The sequence below is a fragment of the Tauraco erythrolophus genome, chromosome Z (genome assembly GCF_009769465.1).
Source record: "Tauraco erythrolophus isolate bTauEry1 chromosome Z, bTauEry1.pri, whole genome shotgun sequence".
Taxonomy (NCBI): Eukaryota; Metazoa; Chordata; class Aves; order Musophagiformes; family Musophagidae; genus Tauraco; species Tauraco erythrolophus.
The window spans coordinates 77,298,303-77,317,395 of record NC_141496.1 but is presented as its reverse complement, the minus strand read 5'-3'; the positions used below and the strand labels follow the sequence as shown (position 1 = coordinate 77,317,395).

At 41.5% G+C, this 19,093-nt stretch overlaps 1 protein-coding gene across 1 annotated transcript in view; it reads left to right on the top strand.

The window, feature by feature from the left end:
• Positions 1-18,831, top strand: part of AOPEP (aminopeptidase O (putative)) — a 188,370-nt gene extending 169,539 nt beyond the window's left edge. Inside the window, exons 10-12 of the mRNA XM_086629909.1 lie at positions 7,015-7,182; positions 8,361-8,477; positions 18,460-18,831. Of these exons, the coding sequence (XP_086486035.1) occupies positions 7,015-7,182; positions 8,361-8,477; positions 18,460-18,831 (657 nt within the window). The remainder of the gene's footprint in view (positions 1-7,014; positions 7,183-8,360; positions 8,478-18,459) is intronic.
• Positions 18,832-19,093: the final 262 nt, after the last annotated feature.

The following is a 19,093-nucleotide window of genomic DNA, read 5'->3' as shown; positions in this document are numbered from 1 at the left end:
CCTGTGGAGTATAATTTCAGACATGGAATCTGGCTTCTCGTGTCCACTTTTATCTTGCTGTGGCCATTTCACCTGAAACCAGGAGAAGCCCATTCAGGAAGCACGGTAGTAAGTGGCAGAGATGATCATCTGCATTGAGTAGACAACATGTAGCCTATTATGCTCAAAAGGGAATTATTCTGCTTGCGGGTAAAGTTATGGTGAAACATTTCTCTGAGAAAACTAGGATTGAGGGAAAGCACTGTATAACTTGACTGAACCTGTAGTGGAAGCCACCTGGTTTTCATTTTGCTGTCTCAGCAGTATGTTAGATCATAAAGGTTTAATCATTTTTGACATTTCAGTGCATTTATATTAGATTGCAGATGCTGAATTTCTTCGTAAGTGGATCTTCTCTCCATTAAGTAAATTATGGGAAAGTATTTTCTATTATAGCTTAAGAAAAAAAATTTCAGTTTATGGACTGGTAGTAATGGCTGGCCTTTTAAAAACACTACTGGTAACGCGTAACCAGAATATCAGACACAGAACATGAAACAGCTTTAAACTTTCATTTATGCTGCTGATTCTGACATTGAAAGTCAGCTTAAAATATTGATAAAATTAAATCCTTACATTCTCATCTCACAGTATTGTAACATATAGAATCATAGAATGGTTCGGGTTGGAAGGGACCTCAAAGATCATCTAGTTCCAACCCCCCTGCCATGGGCAGAGACACCTTCCACTAGATCAGACTGCTCAAGGCCTCATCCAACCTGGCTTTGAACACTTCCAGGGATGGGGCATCCGCAGCTGCTCTGGGCAACCTGTTTCAGTGCCTCACCACCCTCAATGTAAAAAATTTCTTCCTTATATCTAATCAAAATCTCCCCTCTTTCAGTTTAAAGCCATTGTCCCTTGTCTTGTCACTACACGCCCTTGTAAAAAGTCCCTCTCCAGCTTTCCTGTAGGCCCTCTTTAAGTACTGGAAGGCTGCTATGAGATCACCCCAGAGCCTTCTCTTCTCCAGGCTGAACAGCCCCAACTCTCTCAGCCTGTCTTCATAGCAGAGGTGCTTCAGCCCTCGGATCATCTTCGTGGCCCTCCTCTGGACTCGTTCCAGTAGCTCCATGTCCTTCTTATGTTGAGGACTACAGAGCTGAACGCAGTATTCCAGGTGGGGTCTCACAAGAGCAGAGAGTAGAGGGGCAGAATCACCTCCCTCAACCTGCTGGCCACGCTCCTTTTGATACAGCCCAGGATACGGTTGGCTTTCTGGGCTGCCAGTGCACATTGCCAGCTCATTTTGAGCTTCTCATCCACCAGCACTCCCAAGTCCTTTTCCTCAGGGCTGCTCTCAATCCATTCTCCGCCCAGCCTGTACTTGTGCATGGGATTGCCCCAACCCATTCCCTGTCTGCTTTTACTTTCATGCTGCCCTACAAATATTTTTCAGTGTTAAGAAAAAAAATAAGTTTCATGCATAAGTACCAACCAGTTAGGTGCAAGTACTGTGAGTGATTTGTACAATGATTTGTACAGTGTCAAAATCACATTTAAATGCAACAGGACAAAAAAAAACCCCTGTGTGAATATGATGAAGTTTAAGCACGTAAGTAATCTCAAGAGCCTTCCCCGTTTAGGGAAGTATGGCCTTGGTTATGCAAACATTACCTGACAAATCAATGTTAATTTTGGATAGGTTTTGAGGAGGGCGTCTCTAAGAAGTAGCCCTGTTTTGTAAAGTGCTTGCCCATCAGCAGCCCATCTTTCACAAATGCGGAATACATTGCTCCACCAGAAAAAGTTCCCAAGTTTTGTTGATTTGTGGACATATTAGTGTTGCACATATCAGGTTAAGTTGTAATTAAAATCAAACACATGCACAAAACATTTTTAAGCCCTCCGGAAGCCCACCTTAAATTGTAGCTGTGTCATAACATTTATTGCTTGCATGCAGACCTTTGCACTCAGACTACTGCTATTTTTGTCCTTGCATTTGAAAAGGAGCATTAAAAGCCTTTCGAGATCAGGTCGTTTGACTTGTGTGCATATTTAAGTTTGTGCAATTCTTTGGGATTTGCGTCCTTCACCTAGCAATGTTTTCACATATATGGCCAGAATAAATCAAACCTTTATATTTGAGTAGGTATGGGCCTTAAAATATTTCTGGCATAGATGATCTGCTTCCAAAAATAAGAAATCCTTGATTTTGATGTTATAAAGAGGAAAGTGACTGGGAACTAAATGCAAATGCAGTTGTTTTTTAAATAAATTGCTCTCACTGTCATTTTTGTGTCCTGCTAGTATGAAGCAAGTGATGTAAATGTCCCAGAAACAGCATTCTGAAGTGTAATGCAAATCAAATGCTGATGAACTTATTGCTATCATTACTTCTTGAAGTAAGGCTTTTTGAAGTAGAGTTCATAGGAATTTCTTCTCCATGATAAAAACCCAGTACAATTCCTGGGTTTTTTTTTTTGTTTTTAAAATAGATATTGAAAAATGAGTTGCCAAGCACAGAAAGAACCATCTGAGCAGAGATTTAGAAAAATTACACACAATGGGAAGACATTTCATAAGAAGGTCATTCATAGGTAGACAAGAATGTGTTGCAGAGAGAGATATTTATTTTGCTTTTAAATATAATGAGGTCTAGCTATCTTTCATAAACGTTTGAAGGGGAGCTGACTTTTCAGCAAGAGGGAAGTCGTAAACAAACTGACCCAAATAAAGTTAAACAGAACCGTCTGCTTCGCCACACACTTCTGAAATTTTGTCAGCCTCCGGCATAAATGGGTTTTATTTTGCAGACCAGTTCAAAGCATTTTTTTGTCAGCTGCAGAATACTTTTTTTTTCTGCATATTAATCAAACTGCAGAGTAGTTCTTTCAGTGTTAGACTCTCTTAAGTAGTGTATCGCACTACGCTAGTTAACAGCTGTTAGCGTGGACATTTTTATTGAATTCATATGTTACTTGATATGAGTACATTTTAGCCTCTGAAGGGGAGGGGAAGCCTTGTTTTCTTTTAAAAGAAGCCACAGTGCAGATGAAAACAGCATCTGAAGAATATCGTTTGAGGTAAACAGTGACAAAGCCTGTCTGAAAATGTTGTCGAATAACTAGTATTTTCTTGAATTTTCAAGCTAACAATTTTCTGGACAGTTTGGGGAAGGGGGGATTTGGTTTACAAAGGTTTTTTGTTTAATCGCAGCCTGTGGAAAACAGCCCTGAAGGCAAATTGTCGATGTGGAGAGTTCATAACGTGAGATTCATTCAGGGATTTGTTTGATCGGTTCAGAGTATAGGCACAGAAATGGCCTGGCCCTATAAATCCCGTCTCCTGGACTAGTAGCAGTGCCTTCTTATCTGCAATTAATGAGGAAATTCTATTTGAAGGGAACCATTCACTATTGAACTTTGGGGCGGGGTTTTTTCCCTTTCTTTCCTAAGAGAGGGGTGGGAAGGAATTAGGTTTGACTTTAGGAAATCTTGGAAAAATGTAAATGTAAAGACATTTCATGTTTTTTTGGGGGGACGATGGACGACACACAAAATGACCTTCTCTCAAAGAAATACGGGAGAAAAATGTTGTGCCTTAGAAACTTGAAACTTTTCTGTATAATTATCAAAGGTCAAATTGCTTTAGTTCTGTTTTGGGCCTTGTTTATGCTGTATTTTAGCCAGCATTTTCCAGTGCACGGTAGCGATTTTTTTTTTTTTTTTTCCCCCTGTTTTTGCTCAGTGTAAACAGTTCCTTGCTGTGGTTACACAGACAAATATAGCAGAGAACCCTTTTCTGGGAGAAGAGTCTCCCTGTGCATTTCTTAACCATTTTTGGGAAGAATCGATCTATCTGTGCACATGAGAGAGGGAGGCAGTAGCTGTAAATTGAAGTGACATCATATATATTACTCCCATTGATCCGCTTTTAGACTAGAGCCAGGATAAAAGGAAATGGCATCAGGGAGGAAGTATGCTCGTTTAGGCACTGATCCCAGTGTGATAATGGAGTAATAATAGAAATCACGCCACTGTCAATCGGTTGCTGCATTAGTCTGAGGCACATTTCCCCTCCAAGGAGGCTTTCAATGACTTCATTCAAGTGCAGGCAGGAGCAAATGGGATATTCAGCATACCAGCTGTACTGCTTTCGTGATTTGTGTCCTGGCTTAGGGGTGCAGTGCAAGCGCTGGTGCTGTGGATGCTCAAGTAGATATATCTGTGTCACATTTCATGGCTGTGAAAGGTCAGTAGTCAAAAGTTTCAGTGGCTTTTTTTTTTTTCTGGTAAAAAGGGTGAATCTGGCATTTATTACATTTGTTAATGTAGGAATTGATAAATACGCTTCTTTGCGTGGGTGGTCTTCTGGGAGGTGAGGTCGATGACCTCTGTAGCTGCTATACCAGATCTTTGAAGAGGCAAGATTTGTTTTCTTTGTGCTTTTTACAGGTTAGGGCTAGGATTCAGAAAACTCAGTAGTTTTGTTCCAGGATTATTTGTGGAAACTCTTTCAAACCTACTAACGTTTTGAGATGTTTTTGTAATACAGTATCATGGCCTAAGTGTCTTGTGTACTGATATGAATAAAATACAAAGCATGCTTTTTCTTAGTTTACAGATATTTAGTATATACGTTGTTCTCAGCCCCAGTAAGCTGCTTCAGTAATAGTCTGAGTTATACTGTTTTCAGTTTGTTTACGTTTTCTTTAATTCTTTCATCTTGCCTTTTTCAAATAGAGACCGGGTTTTGATGCTCCCTATCATTTGGAGTTTGTTTTAGAGGTAATGGCCTAATTATTCACACTTTAAAACCACCACATCAGGTAACACAGGAGAAGCAGGGGACAAATGGCTCTTTAGTGGCAGGACAAAGTGAACTCTTCGAAAAGGCTGAGGAGTTGCAGGAGAGGTTTTACAGTCTCAAGGGCAAGATAAAGTATGCAGTGCTGGGATACAGCTTTATAGTGGGGATGGTGTTTAATTATATGGGACATGACAGAAAACCTCTGGTGTGCTTGATCGCAACATACTAATTTATTCCCACGTTTTAGAGTCCGTGCTCACAACAAGGGGAGGGGGAACCCTGGGAAAAGCAGTGTGATTTCCATGTGTTAGGCATAGGCTGGGGCAGGAGCTGTCTATTTCACAATATAAATAGATGCTGTTGCCGCAGTCATTGCCGTAATGAAAACTATTTCTTGATACTCGCCGCATTTCCTGATTGAAGTGATCTACTTCAATAATTGCATATATTTGAGCATTTTGATTGAGCATCCTCCAATACAGTTCAGAGAGTGATTTTTTTTTACGTAGATATGGCTGTTCTTTCTTTTTTTTTTAACAGGAAGACTGAAGTTTGGTGTTTGAGATGTTATGATTATTTTCTGAATGTTTAAAATGTAGAGATATACATGAATGCAGTAAAGTTTATCCTGCTGTATTTCGCTATACCTGCGTTGTGTGGGTTTTTTTATGTGTGTTAGATACTCAATTGCATTCACAGAATATGAGTTGTTGTAAAGGAAAATAGCTTCACAAGACTTGAAAAGAAATAGGCTTTTTGTTTTGCCCAGCATTAATGTTCTGGTAGTGCTTAAAAGCAGGGGCCCCTTTCTATTAACCATAAGGCAAACAAGTGGAAAATGGACAGCGTGTACCCCAAACAATTCTCATGGTGTGAAAGATGAGACGTAACAGGTGGGTGGGACAAATAAAGGCAGTAGTGGGGAAAAAAAAAAAAAAAAACACCAACAAAAAATAATGGAGTGTGGGTTTTTTGACTGAAAATTCTAGTATAATTTTATGACGTTTATTTGTTAACAATTAAAAAACTGCTATGGAGATAGTTATTCACACTGCTGTGTTTGGAGAAAAGAAGATTTCTATACCCCTGACAGGACTGCATAGTAGTCTCTGTTGTGAAACTTCGGCCGAGCAGTCTGCCTCTTTGCTTAGAGTAGGCTTTTCTCCTAGGCAGAGTCTCTTTTGTTTAAGAGGAAAGGGTAAGAAATGAAAGAGAACGTTCCTCCTTTTATTTTGTGTTGGAAGTAGCGGGAGAACAGACTGCAGTAGCTACGCCCGCCAGTGGCACTTCAGTTACAGGTCTGTCAGCGTTTCTTCTGCTGGTGCCCCCACCCTCTCTGCTGGTGTTTGCTGGCTCCTGCCTTGGACTGTAATTAAACCGGGAGCTGGAAACTGGTATGTAAAGTCTCGTCTCGGGCAGCTGGAACGTGGGAAAATGACGGAAGCTGTGGTCTCAGACGTTTTTTCTCTGCAGTCTCAAATCTAAACTGATAAAGAGTTTAACCTGTAATTCTGAAAACTCTTCACTCATCATGCAGCACAGGGCAGAGGTAAATTAAGGACATGACTGTTGCTCTGCGGCTGTGCTTTTGTTGGCTTCAACGAGATTCTGTAATGTTATCTTAAACAATAGCTTTCTGTGGGTGAATCTGTATAGCGATTATACTGGAGATATATTACAAAATAATAACTCTCAGCTGTTCTGCACCTATGTATTCAAGCAGCTGTTCTACAGTTTCTGCAAAATAAGTATTGCTCTGCTGTCTTTGTAGTTAGCAGAGAAAGCTTTCTAAACCAGAAGTTACCTTTCTGTGCGTGGTGTTCTGCAACATTTCAGATTTTATTAGTGTTCAGAATGAATTCGGTTTCCAAGCAGAGTCACTTCCCAGAAGCCTTCCCTGTTTTATTTTTCAGAGCGTCTCACCATCCCCCAGGCAGCCGCTGTTGGACCACGCAGTAAACATTCAAGTTGGCATTTTAGTAGTTGTCCTGAAATTTAAATATTTAGTATTTTTAAACGTCTGACTATTTTTAACAACTCTGTTTTGTTGACAGTCTTTGGTATCCCTTAGAAAATGTTGCAGTAAGAGCCAGTAAGATGTGAGGTTTTTTCAGTCTTCCAAGAATGCAACTTTACTAATAAAAAAATAGAAAGGAATCAAAATGCAAGGAAACTAAAGCATTAAAATCCTAGAGATCTCTTTCCTTCTTTGTTCTGATTTAGGTACTAGTGGCAAATTATGTCAGACTAAAAGGGAAGAAAATGTCATGTTGCTTAGATGGTTGTTTACAGATTGAGACTTATCAGAAGATCCTTGACATCTTCACGGACTCGCTGTCAGAGATCGGGGTCCAGACTTGTTCAGTCCACGTAGACAGCCCTGGCTGTGGGGTGTGTTGTTGGAAGAGGCATTTCCTCTAGTCAACTTCATTTTGTACCTGCCGAACGCATTGACACAGCAGAGGGGGACAGGGGCAGCAAGGAGGGAGTGAGAATTGCCACGTGTGGTAAAAGCTGGAAGTAGCGTTAGTGTAACAGGGTATCTTTTTTCATTATCTGGAGAACATTAGAAGTGAGCAGTGCTAGTTTCTTTTTGTGCACAAAAGCTTAAATTCACATTCTTCCTCCCTTCCCCCTTCCTCTTTTGGCACCCCACAATGACAAATAGTGGGGAAAGCTTTGGGGCATGTAACAAACTTCTGAATAATCACCCTGAACCCTCAATTTCCAATAGATGTTTCCTGGCAGCTGGTGTAATTTCTCTCTGAGCTCCGTTTGAATTATTTATTCATTCATCCAAGAAGGCTATTAAACAGAGCACTTAAGCACTTGCTACATCAGACTTCTTGTGCTTTTTCTTTTTCGACTACTTTGGGTTAAACTTGAAAATGATAGGTGCTGGAGTCAGGCAACTCACTACTAAATATATGTACACGTATAGATAGATAGATACTGTGTGCACCACAAACATAACATTCACATGTCTTTACCATGTAATGATGGATGCTTTGTGACTCCTTGCACTAGAATATGCCTCAAAACGTGTCGTTACAACACTTGTTTTGTGAGTCACTGGTTTGTGTTGTGTTTCTTTGTTCACTGTAAGAATACCGTGCAATTGCTCATATAACAGATAAAAATACCACTCTTAAAAATTTTATGTTCATATGTCTGGTTGATTCCTGAAATTATGCACTGTATATTATTCTCGTTTTTTATTCCTCCCAAGCCCAAACAAAATGGAATTACTTACCATATGTATTCCATAAAAATCTTACTTTAATAAGCTAGAATTATGTTTTGATAAGATAAGCATGGTTTAGATCTGATCTAACTATAGTGGTGAAAACCATGGAAAATGAGTCTTAATTGGGCCCTACGACCGAGTCTTTCAGAACACAGACACGTAAACCCTGAGGTTTTTCAGAAAACAGCTAGAAGTTCCTGTAGTTCAAGCACTTGCTGGAACTACACAGGTTATCACAGTCTTGTCCTCTTCAATTTGTTTCCATTTAATTGCTCGGTAAGTAAAGATCTTTATTCACATGTGGCATTTATTTTCCTCTTAGCTTCTCCCTGACCAGCTGGTCTTACTTCTGGAGTCCCTCTTGGAGGAGAAGACGTTGTGTCCTAGAATACTGCAGTGCTTAGAGAAAACGTACCAGCTCCGAGAGCAAGATGCTGAGGTAATTCACTTAAAAAAAAATCTCCCTAACATACGCCATTGCATTGTTGACTAGGAGCGATAGTGTTCCACTAGGATTCGAGCTCATTCAGGTTCTTTTTTCCATGTCTGAATCTGAAATGGGATGTTCTTGACTCCAGTATTGTTGCATCCTCAGCTGCCTTAGTCACTCAGTATTTCTGAGCAGGTTGTGTAGGTCCAGGTGTGTTTGCATACCATGGTAGCAGGAGACAGTGCAGCCTTGGTGTCATTACTGTTGTACATGTACCTTGAGCAGCACATTTGCTCAAGTGTTAAATTTCTCACCATGTCATGGCGACTGTGTATTAGAGACCAGTTCATTTTAGTTGTGTGTGTTGTCTCCAAATGCAATCGTGTCTCTTACAGTCCAAAATTATTCTTCCCCATGGTCAGCCCGTGTTGTTCTTCTTTGAGTGCTCTGAAGTCTCAGGAACTTAGCAAAGTTTGCTTTCTAGAGAGACTATGGTATGTTCTGGGTTTGGACATGAGTTTAAGGGGAAATCAGTTCTTTACAGTTGCTGCTAGTAAGTTCCACGGATATTAAGTCTCTGAGGAAAACACTGTTTTATGTGATATTGTAAACACGCCTTCCCCATCACATAGGCACATCTGAGGCTAGCATCCCTGCTCCAGAGCTTAATGTCTTTGGGGACAAACAAGTAAATCCTGATTACTACACGCAGCACTGACTATTTTGTAGCACCTGTGGATTTCTCAAGATGGGAGAGTTGTGATGATTAAGGCGACAGAAGTTGTGGCTGAAAACACCCTTGTAATGAGTCTTTGCTTTGAGCATGTAGTATTCAGGAGATGAGGTAAGAAGATGGAATCAGTCATGAAAATATAAGATATGTAGATTTATATATAAACAAGGATTAGTTATGAAGTAGCATATGATCAAACTAATGTGCAATGAGAGAGCACAGTAAACTTAACATGACATTTGACTCTTGTTTAATTAAGAACTACTGTGAATGCTGCAGAAAGTCAGTGTACATGATTTACCCTATTATAACTGGAAATTTATGGCAACAGTTGAAAGAGAGAGCAAAATCCCTCTTGTGAGTGTTGGGCTGAAGGTATTGAGTGGACACTTGTATAAACACTTGGGAATCCAAACGTTAACATAAAGATCAGTAAAACAGAGATCTAGCTTTTTCTCAGAAAAAAGATGGACAACATTTCACCTGTTGCCATTTACTGCACCTTTTTACTTTTTTGTTGATACAGGTTTCCAAATGCCAGATTATTTTTAATTAGTACTTGAACCAACATTTCTATTTATAGATATTAGAATATATTTTAATCACATCTGAATGCCAGTGAAATGTCAGGGGTTCTATAATAGGAAGAGAAATTACTAGGGAGATAGATCAAAGCAATAGCGGTGGTGTTGCCACTTCATGCCTGGGAATTGTAAGCACCAGGCCACAAGCTTTGGTTTCTCAGGTTTTTCTTTCCTCTCCACTCTCATGCTTTCTTCTTCCTTGCAGTGTCATGTAAAAGCACACAAGCGATCTGTCAGAAATTTTTCTTTTTTAAAAAAAAAAACACAAAAACCACAAAATTACAGCCTCAGTGAAAGGAGCGTAATGTCCATTTTATTTTACAAGGCGAAACAGAGGACTTAGCAAATGTTGAGAAGTACAACTAAGATAACATTACCCTTAGCATTTTACCAGTCATCAGACGCCAGACACCTACAGTCCTTTAAAGGGAACATGAGCTCACATGCTGTCGTGTACCTGAGAGAAATTTTCATGCCTCTTTCTCCAGTGTGCGCACAGGGGATTTTTCTTGTCATGACCCAGGGGCAAAGAACCACAGTCCAAGCCTGTAGCTGAGCCGTTCTTGTCTAGATTTGATTTGTGAAGACATTAATCACTTACAGTGATCCTGTTATGTTACTTGAGCGCAAATGTTCTCAGTAACTAAACATCAGAAATGGATCATTAAAAATACAAGCATAAAAAATTGCAGGCAAGCCCCTGAGGAAGGACAACTGTCAATGTCAGAACTTTTATTCAGGGATTTTTTGTAAGTAACGTTGTCAGCTGTGTTCCATCCAGCAGCAGAAAGTTAAGAAATAAGAACTTGTGTTCTTATTTTTGACAAGTAGCATTTAAATTCACATTAATCTTGTGGTACAGATTAGCAGTGATATGGCCAGTAGTTTGTGAGAGTGGTATACAAAGTGTGGGTTTTTGTATTTTAAACAAAGTTTGTTCTTAAAAACTGTACATAAAATGTTGTCCCCACACTCGGGAGTTGGAAGGCTTTCCCTGTATGTATTGTAGGAAGCTAAAAGGCCACCTTACAGCATCAGAGGGAATGTAAAGAATAGCACGTATATGTGCTGCCGAGTACTCTTGTGAGGGTGAGAATCTTCCACACACATTACTTGGAAGAAGTAAAGGATTTGGATAATCTTGCCTTGTCAGATATATGTGTTGGGAGGAGTGAAGGGGAGAGTTGCCAGGTGGATTTTACTGTTGGGATGAAGTCACTGGAGAACCAGCCCTCTGTCTCTACCTGTTTTAAAGGACCTGAATGTTCTGTATGGACACTTCAGTCCTGTAGCCCACTGGTGTTGAAGCACCACACCAAAGCTAGTGCTGGGGAAGTACTGGGGGAAAGTCACCCGAGGTTGCTTGAGCCGGGTTGACTGGAAATGGGATACATGTGCATTGGGCTTGTTTCATCTTTGAGTTACTTTACGGTTCACTCATCAAGAAGCCCGTGTTACAGCTCAATAACTCAAGTTTCATAAATGCTGCAAGAGAGCTCATTACTGGGGGTCATTTCGTCCTATGCAAACACAGCACGGGAAGTCCTGGTTCGTGTTTCTTAAAGCTTTTATATCTATATTTCTGAAGCATATTTATTGTGTCTTTAAAGCTCAGCACACTTGTACAGCGACATGCACTTGGCACGGTCTGCACAGCCCACAGTGACATGCAGGTCTGTCCTGGGTCGGGAAGCTCCTGACCCTTGTTACCACATGCATGTCCGCTCTTACCAACTCAAGGGAACACCTTACTTCAGAAAGGGGGGCCGGGGTTTGCAACAGGTTGTCTGCCTTGTTTTGGTTCCTTCATAGCAACTAGGAGAGGAGAGAGGTGTGAGTCAGCCTTTGCCTGGAGTTTGACTGTTGATCTCTCTTCAAGGAGTGCTCAAGCTGTGTCCTTCCTGGGGTGTCCTCAGCAGCTCAATGTACTTGCTGTCCTCTCTCAAATGAGGTCTCACTACAGATATGTAGCTTCAGAGGAGGGTAGGAGGTCAGTGGTAGTGTCTCCCTTCTAAGACAAACACGGATTTGAATGCTTCAGCTAAAAAAAATCAGAGGTTAGGTGCAGAATGCATAACACATCTCTGATAGCGACCTTTGAGCCGCGAGAGCAAGAAGTGAGATACTGATGGCTTAATCACACTCCTAACTGATCTGCCCTCAGTCTTGGATGCTATGAGAGGCTTGTCGGGCATCTTCCTAATTGCAGAATTTGTCACTCCCTGCTGTTTATTTCAGTCCACCTCTTCAACAAATCCTGATTTCATTTTCCATTTACTGTTCAAACCTTGGAACATCTGAGAAGGCGCAAAACTACAAGGTTTTTTTCCTAGAGATTAAATTCAGTGATGTGAATTATTTGAATTGAGCATATTCGATATATCTTTAAACAATGTTTTGAAAGCAATGAAAGTTTCAAAGTTTAAAGCCATTTTTTCCATCACTTCTCAGTGCCTTGAGCCCATCATGGCTCAGACCTTGTCAGACAAGTGGGAGGCAATTGCGTGGAAGAACGATTGTGTGCCCAGTTTTCACTTCTTGTTCCCTATTTTCTTGCTGTGCTGCTTAGTGCTGCACACTAAGATAACTCATAGACAGGCTATATCTCCATGGCATACCACATCCTGTATCCAAGAGAAACGTTACAGAAGCTGGCTGCAGATTGAAGATCAGAAAATCCAGCTGGAAGTTCAGCTGACTAAAGAGAACTGGGATATGTTATAAAGCAGCTCCAGTTGCCATTAGATGGTGCAGTAAGATGACAATTGAAGGTGGATCTGGGGTTGGTTTTGGTTTGTTTCTTTCTGAGGTGGCTGTTTTATGCAGACATTTAATTTATTCTGTATTTAGTGTCTGGTAGAATGCGGAGAGTTGGTCTGCATGGAAAGTTTCTGGCTGCTAGTATCTTTTTAAGTCCGCCTAACCTTGATGACACTTCTTTTGATATGACTATACAAGCTTGTCTTGTTTGACATAGGCTGTTGAGGACTTTCATTTTAAAAAATTGGAATCAGTTAGTTACAAGTATTTAAAGACAATGCCTGGAGCTCTGGATAACACTCTATGAATCTATTAACCAGAAGAATGCTGTGATTATTTCCATTATTTCTGTTCTAACATCTCCATTTGGTCAAGGGTAGATCTGTAACGTGTGTGTACACAAGGTCACAGGATGGCAGAGTAGCATGTAGAATAGTAAAAAAGCAACAGGGAAAAGATCAGTAAGGCCATAGGAGAAGGGCAATGGGTGTGTGTGACACTTTCAGTCCTATTTCATAGAATCATAGAATCGTAGAATGGTTTGGGTTGGAAGGGACCTTAAAGATCATCTAGTTCCAACTTCCCTGCCATGGGCAGGGACACCTTCCACTAGATCAGATTGCTCAAAGCCCCATCCAACCTGCCGTTGAATATCTCCAGGGATGGTGCATCCTGGGCAACATCTTCCAGTGTTTCACAACCCTCATTGTAAAACATTTCTTCCTTAGATCTAATTGAAATCTCCCCTCTTTCAGTTTAAATCCATTGCCCCTTGTCCTATCATTACAAGCCCTTGTAAAAAGTCCCTCTCCAGCTTTCTTGTAGGCCCCTTTTAGGAACTGGAAGGCTGCTAGAAGGTCTTTTCTCTTCTCCAGGCTGAACAACTCCAACTCTCTCAGCCTGTCTTCAGAGGAGAAGTGCTCCAGCCCTTTCATCAGCATTAAAAACTTGACACTATTTCTGCAAGTGTGTTTTACTTCTTGCTGAATTATCCAGGACCTGGTGATAAAAAAAATACAGAATGTAGATGGAGCAGAATGGTTTATGGTGTATTTCTCCAGACTTTTCACTGTAGAGTTAGCTTTTCCTTCTTTTCTACTGCAGACATCACTCTTTTAGAAAATACCTTGCCTGCACAGCATATGGAAAGTTGCTTTGTTAGTTTTCCTTGTCTCAGCAAGTTGGCTGAAATGCTCTTCACTTACATAATGCTTTCCCTGTATTCAGGATCATAATATGGTGTATTTGAGGGAACGAGGAGAGACTGTAACTGTTTCTGCAGAAAATGTGAGTAAAATGAGTTAAGATCATAATATCATCAGTCATGTGGGTGGCATAAAGCCATTCTCACACAACTACTTCATTGTGCACGAGGCCTGCCTATGAGACCGAGGCTATGAAGTGGTGGCATCTGATTTCACTGACAGAAATCCAGTCACGCTAATACAAACCATACAAGGTGCTTGGCATCCTAAAAGTGGTGAGAACTGTGTTTAGGACAAAATAACTTTGATTCATTGATCTTTCCTAGCCCGTGAAAAGCTGGCAGACATGGAAGCACAGATGAATTATAATGCAATATCTGTCTTGCCGCTTCCTGTCCGATGGCGACTGCGTTGAGCCAAGCGCGTTCTCACGCTGCGTCATCCAGCTGACCTGCTCCCTGTGGCTGGGCATTGTTGGAAGGCACCCTTATGGAGCAGAGCTCTGTGGAGCACACAGTAACAGCAGGTGGGAAACGGGAGCTGCTCAGGAAAGGTCAGTCCGTGCTTGCAGGCAGACAACGGCACTCCGTGAGCTTCCCTTCCATCACAACCGCTGACCTGGTCCTTCCTTGGGGCAGGGGCTCAGGAGCAGTCTCCAGCTTTCCGGCAGCATTAGTGATGAGTTGCAATTAGCTCCGCAGGCTTGGTGGTTCTTCTTGACTGGACCACGGAGCCACAGATAGGGATGTTTCAGATAGCAGCGTTGCAACCGAACAGGGAGATACATGATCCTTTTCCTTATCCTATGACGTTGTTGGTATGAACCACCAACTCAACAGATGAAAAAGATAACAGCTAGAGCTGATGACTGTATTACAGGACATTACTTTCTTCAGAAGATAAGTGAATACAGTAATTTTTTGTTTCTGGAAAAGTAAAAATAGCTTCTTTACTTATTACGTATTTAAACATACAGCTTACTATTCAATTTCAACTCAAGTCAGGAGGAGGTGCTTTATTTCGTATATGAGAGTATGTTTTGCAGGACTAACAAAGCTGCTGTGAAAGTTTATCACGGATGCAAAATAAATTTCACCTGCCTTTTCCTTTCTTAGTGTTATAGTCAGAGCATTATTGTGGCGTTAGAGATAGGTAGGATTACATTGAAGAATTTTTTTGATTGCAATTGAATTGCAATCAGCAATTAAGTATTTAGGAATTAGGAACTTAGAAAGAGCTCTGTAGAGCAGTCAGCCTGCATCCCAGATTTGTTTATGGAATAAATGAGATTTGAGGTTTGTATACTCAACCATTACTCAGGCAGTACGTTCATTAAATGGAAAAAAAAATAAGAAATGTGAGCTTTTACAAAGTGAAATCTCTGTACTATTATCAATCTGATGCTTTTCACACTCATCCTCACAGAACTGTTAAATTTTTCCCTTGCTTTTCTCCTGATACTTCCCCTGGCAAATACTAGCAAAGAACATCTCACTGTCATAGAAAATCTTTCCCATTTTCACTAGTAAAGGGGCTAATTTCAGAGTACAGTAGACTATCCCCATCTCCTACAAAGGAAACGCATTGACCGGAGCAGCAGCCACTTGTTAAAAGGTCCTTGGTCATCTTCTTGTGTTTTGAGTCTTCACCCTGTTTCATGTTCTTACTTGTGTTGCATCTAAATGCAGTTTGCAGGCTGTTTGGCACAGATGGTATTGGTATTACTGTGGGTAAAGACAGTTTTTCACAAGCATGCGTTCGCAGAAGTTGTATTTTCTTTCCCAGTGAAAGAAACTTTGAAAAGAGTAGCTTCTAGGAATATCGCACTTCCTCCCCAAAGACAAGGCCCAAAATTCAGCGTAAGGCTTAAGAAAATTGGAACAGGATGAGGAAAAATGCTTCCAGTAACAGCAGTGGGAGTTGTCTCCTAGGACTGACTCTGGCTCATGTGTCCGTCGTAGCTGAGTGGGTGTGGTGGGACGAATTTGTAAAACTGGCCGAAGGATAATCTGAAGTAGCTATAATTTGGGTTTGTTTTGTTACTACATGCGAAGCGTGGGGGCTTTTCCAGCCACTTGAGAAGAACAGAAAATCACTCCATCAACACTAACTCTCTGAAGGGACATGATCAGAGCGCGAGATTTATGGAGCACTGGAAATAGCTTTGTCCCAGTCAGCACTCCCGATCCCGCACCCCTCCAGCAGCCAACAGCAACACATGTGTTCCAAGTGATCTCACTTGCTGCTGGGTGGCATTAACAGGAGTTTCCAAGCTATTACTGGTGCTGTTCGCTTATCACCCCCTATTTTTCTAACTGTCTTTGGGACTTAATTTCCCCTTTATCTGGCAGCTCAACAACTCAGTGAGACTTGGAAAGTGGGGGAGCTGATGGTAAGAGGGAAACAAATAGAGAATCAGGTTGGTTTGGGGGTTTTTCACCGTTTAGCCAAAGAATCCATGGAGTTAAGGATTGGAGACGGTTCCTGCTTTTCTATGTCCTGTTGTCCGGAAAGAAAAATGAAGTGGTGTACTGCTCTGGGCTTATGAAATCAGTCCCAATGGTGCTCTGAATTGGGTGCAACTGCTTTATACGAAATTCTATGGAGTGTTTCTGTGTAGGGCAATACAAACCTAATACAAACCACCTGGCCTTGTCATGAAATTTAAAAGGTTACTCTGTTTGCCTATGATGATAGCACTGACATAGCAGCCAGGATGTCAAGGAGAATGCGGTTTTAAAAACAGAAACAAAAGCTCCTAGCTATCAACAGTAATTTTTTTAATTTCATTATAATGCTGTAGGCGTTTTTGTGCTTGTGTGGTGCATCCTCTTTGTTTGTTTTTGTTTGTTGATTTTTGAATTTTGAAAAAAAAAAAAATCTGAAGATACTTGCGGTTTAAAATAAGCAGATTTTGAAGCTACATCCAAACAGCTCATCTAGTACTTCTCATTCCTGCATAAAGGCTGACTCCAGATGCAGATTATGCCTGGATAGGACCACAGAGTTGGAAAAAATCTGCTATGCCATAAGCCTGTGAGGTCTAAATAGTGCAAGAAACAGGACAATTCAAAACTGCTAACCGTAGCTGGTTCTGACGTCATTACCTTAGCCGCACAGATCTGGTCCCACCACTGAGTCACTGACTTACTAATGTGTGGGTAAAAGACTGATGTCCTCCTTTCAACTACATGCCATTTAAATACCTTTGAGGTTGCAGTGTCCTGGAGAGGTATTTTGTTGTCTTCCACATGGGTTAAGCATCATCCTAAGCAGCAATGGTCACTGTGTACTTGAGGTCAGGAATAAAAGGAGAAGATGACTCAAAAATCTGAAACATGAAGTAAAATCTAGATGTTCCCATTGCAGGAATAAGCATGTTTCTTCTGAGTTTATAAAATCAATACTTGTTTCGCTTAGCAATTTTTACTGGAGGTTGGGGAAAGGGGCGTGTGTGAGAGTGATGTGAAAGGTCTTTGTCTTTAGAGTCAAAATCTCACCTTAAATTACTTTCAAAATTGGAAACAAAGTTTTAAACTACGCAAAATTGGAAGGATGTGAGCACAGGCTGGGTAGGCTGGCTGTGACCTAAGCTGTGGAAAAGCCAAGCAGCCACAGAGTTCATTGCCTGGAATTTGAGTATCATTTTCATATGGAGCCCCAGATTCTGTCTACGACCTTAATCTTGCCTGGAAATCACAAATGTTTGGACCATGGTCACTGTGGGAGACTAAAGACAAAAGGAAGGTGCTTTTTTTGCCTGTAGTTATAAGAGGGAGAAGCTAGAAGTAGAGGGATGGAGAGAGGGGCATAAGCAAAGGGGACAGCTTACTTCTGCCTCAATACTCGCAGCAGCCTTTCCTTTTGCTCAAGAGAAGTGATAATTTAATAATAATTGGTAGCAGATGGCTGATGTCCTTGATCTCAGACTCTTCATTCTGCTTCAGATGTATGGTGTTTATGTGCTTTTTCCTACTACAACGTTTGGTTTTATAAGCCCAGTGTGCTTTTATGTGCATGTATAAATAGCTTGTATTGAAATATATACACAAACACTGTATGGGTAAAAACGCATTTATGTTTTCAGTCAGGGCTTATTTTTGAAAACCCTTGTTTTTTCGAATCAAGCGAGTTCACATGCTGCGTTCAACATTTCCTTACCTCACGTGCATTACGATATAGGAGCTGCTTCCTGTGGCACGGAGATGGCGGCAGCGCCAACGGGAGCGTGGTGAGAAAAGGCTCCGGGCACAGCGGGGATGCGCTCTCCCAGCAGACGCTGTTGGAGCTGTCACGCTGCCTTGGTGCTGGTGGCCCTCTTCTCCTCTAGCCGTGCCATAGGTCACTGTCCTAGCATGGCTTTGTTGGTCCACCATAAAAGAAGAAGGAAAACTGGAGGCTGGATCCTGTGGCGTGTCCGTCTCCTGATAGACGGGGTGAGGAGGGGCAGGCTGAGGAGCACTGGGATTGCGGAATTAGGCGTCCTAACCGAGTCACTCACACACAGAGGCAGCTTTAACACCAGAAGAGAGGCACCGCCTGTGCCACCTTTGATGAAGGATTAGACACGGCTTCTTAGTCCCTTGCTTTTTCTGGCTTCTCTTGGGAAATTTTCTTCTACTAATGTGGATGTCATTGATCACAGATGGGGCCCACATAGGGAGAAAAGTGTCTGGTCTCTAACTGGGAACTTTCTGTTTCTGAAAAAGGGTGGAAAAGGGCATTTGTCTTTTCCAAACAAGTCATCCTCGGTGTGCGCTTCATTGCCAGGAATGAATCTTGTCCTGAAACGCTGCTCTTCAGTCATCACGCCTTTCTGGTCGCAGAGAGCAGCAGGCATGCTCTTGGCTTGGCTTGGACTTTCACAAGCAGCATGTTTGGTGATTCCTGGACTTCTGTGTGCTTTTGTGGGAAAGAGGTTCCAGGCTGGCTGTGGAGAAGCATGTGTTTGCTTTGGAGGTGGAAGTGGAGTCATGTGTTTAGGGTCGGTGAGAGAAGCAAATCTTAAGCAAGACAGTGGCGCTACAGAGACTTTTAACAGTAAGGTTCAGTTGTGTTATGTGGAACTGGGCGAGTGCTAAAACGTGGTTGGAGGGGAAGGGAAAGGATGGGAAGGAAATACGTGCCCATAAGTCACATTTATAAGGGTGAGAAGGTTCAAGCCTGCACCTGCCACTCATTGAGTCTTGCACAGCTGTGGGAGCACGCTGCCTGACCTGATGGCACTCTTGCGCAGTTACAGGTTCAAATGCTGCCGGTTTTCCTTGACCAAACAACAGAATCTGATTTTTAAAAGCTTGCTTGTCCAACACCTCTCCTTTCTGTTACTAAATGGAACATGAG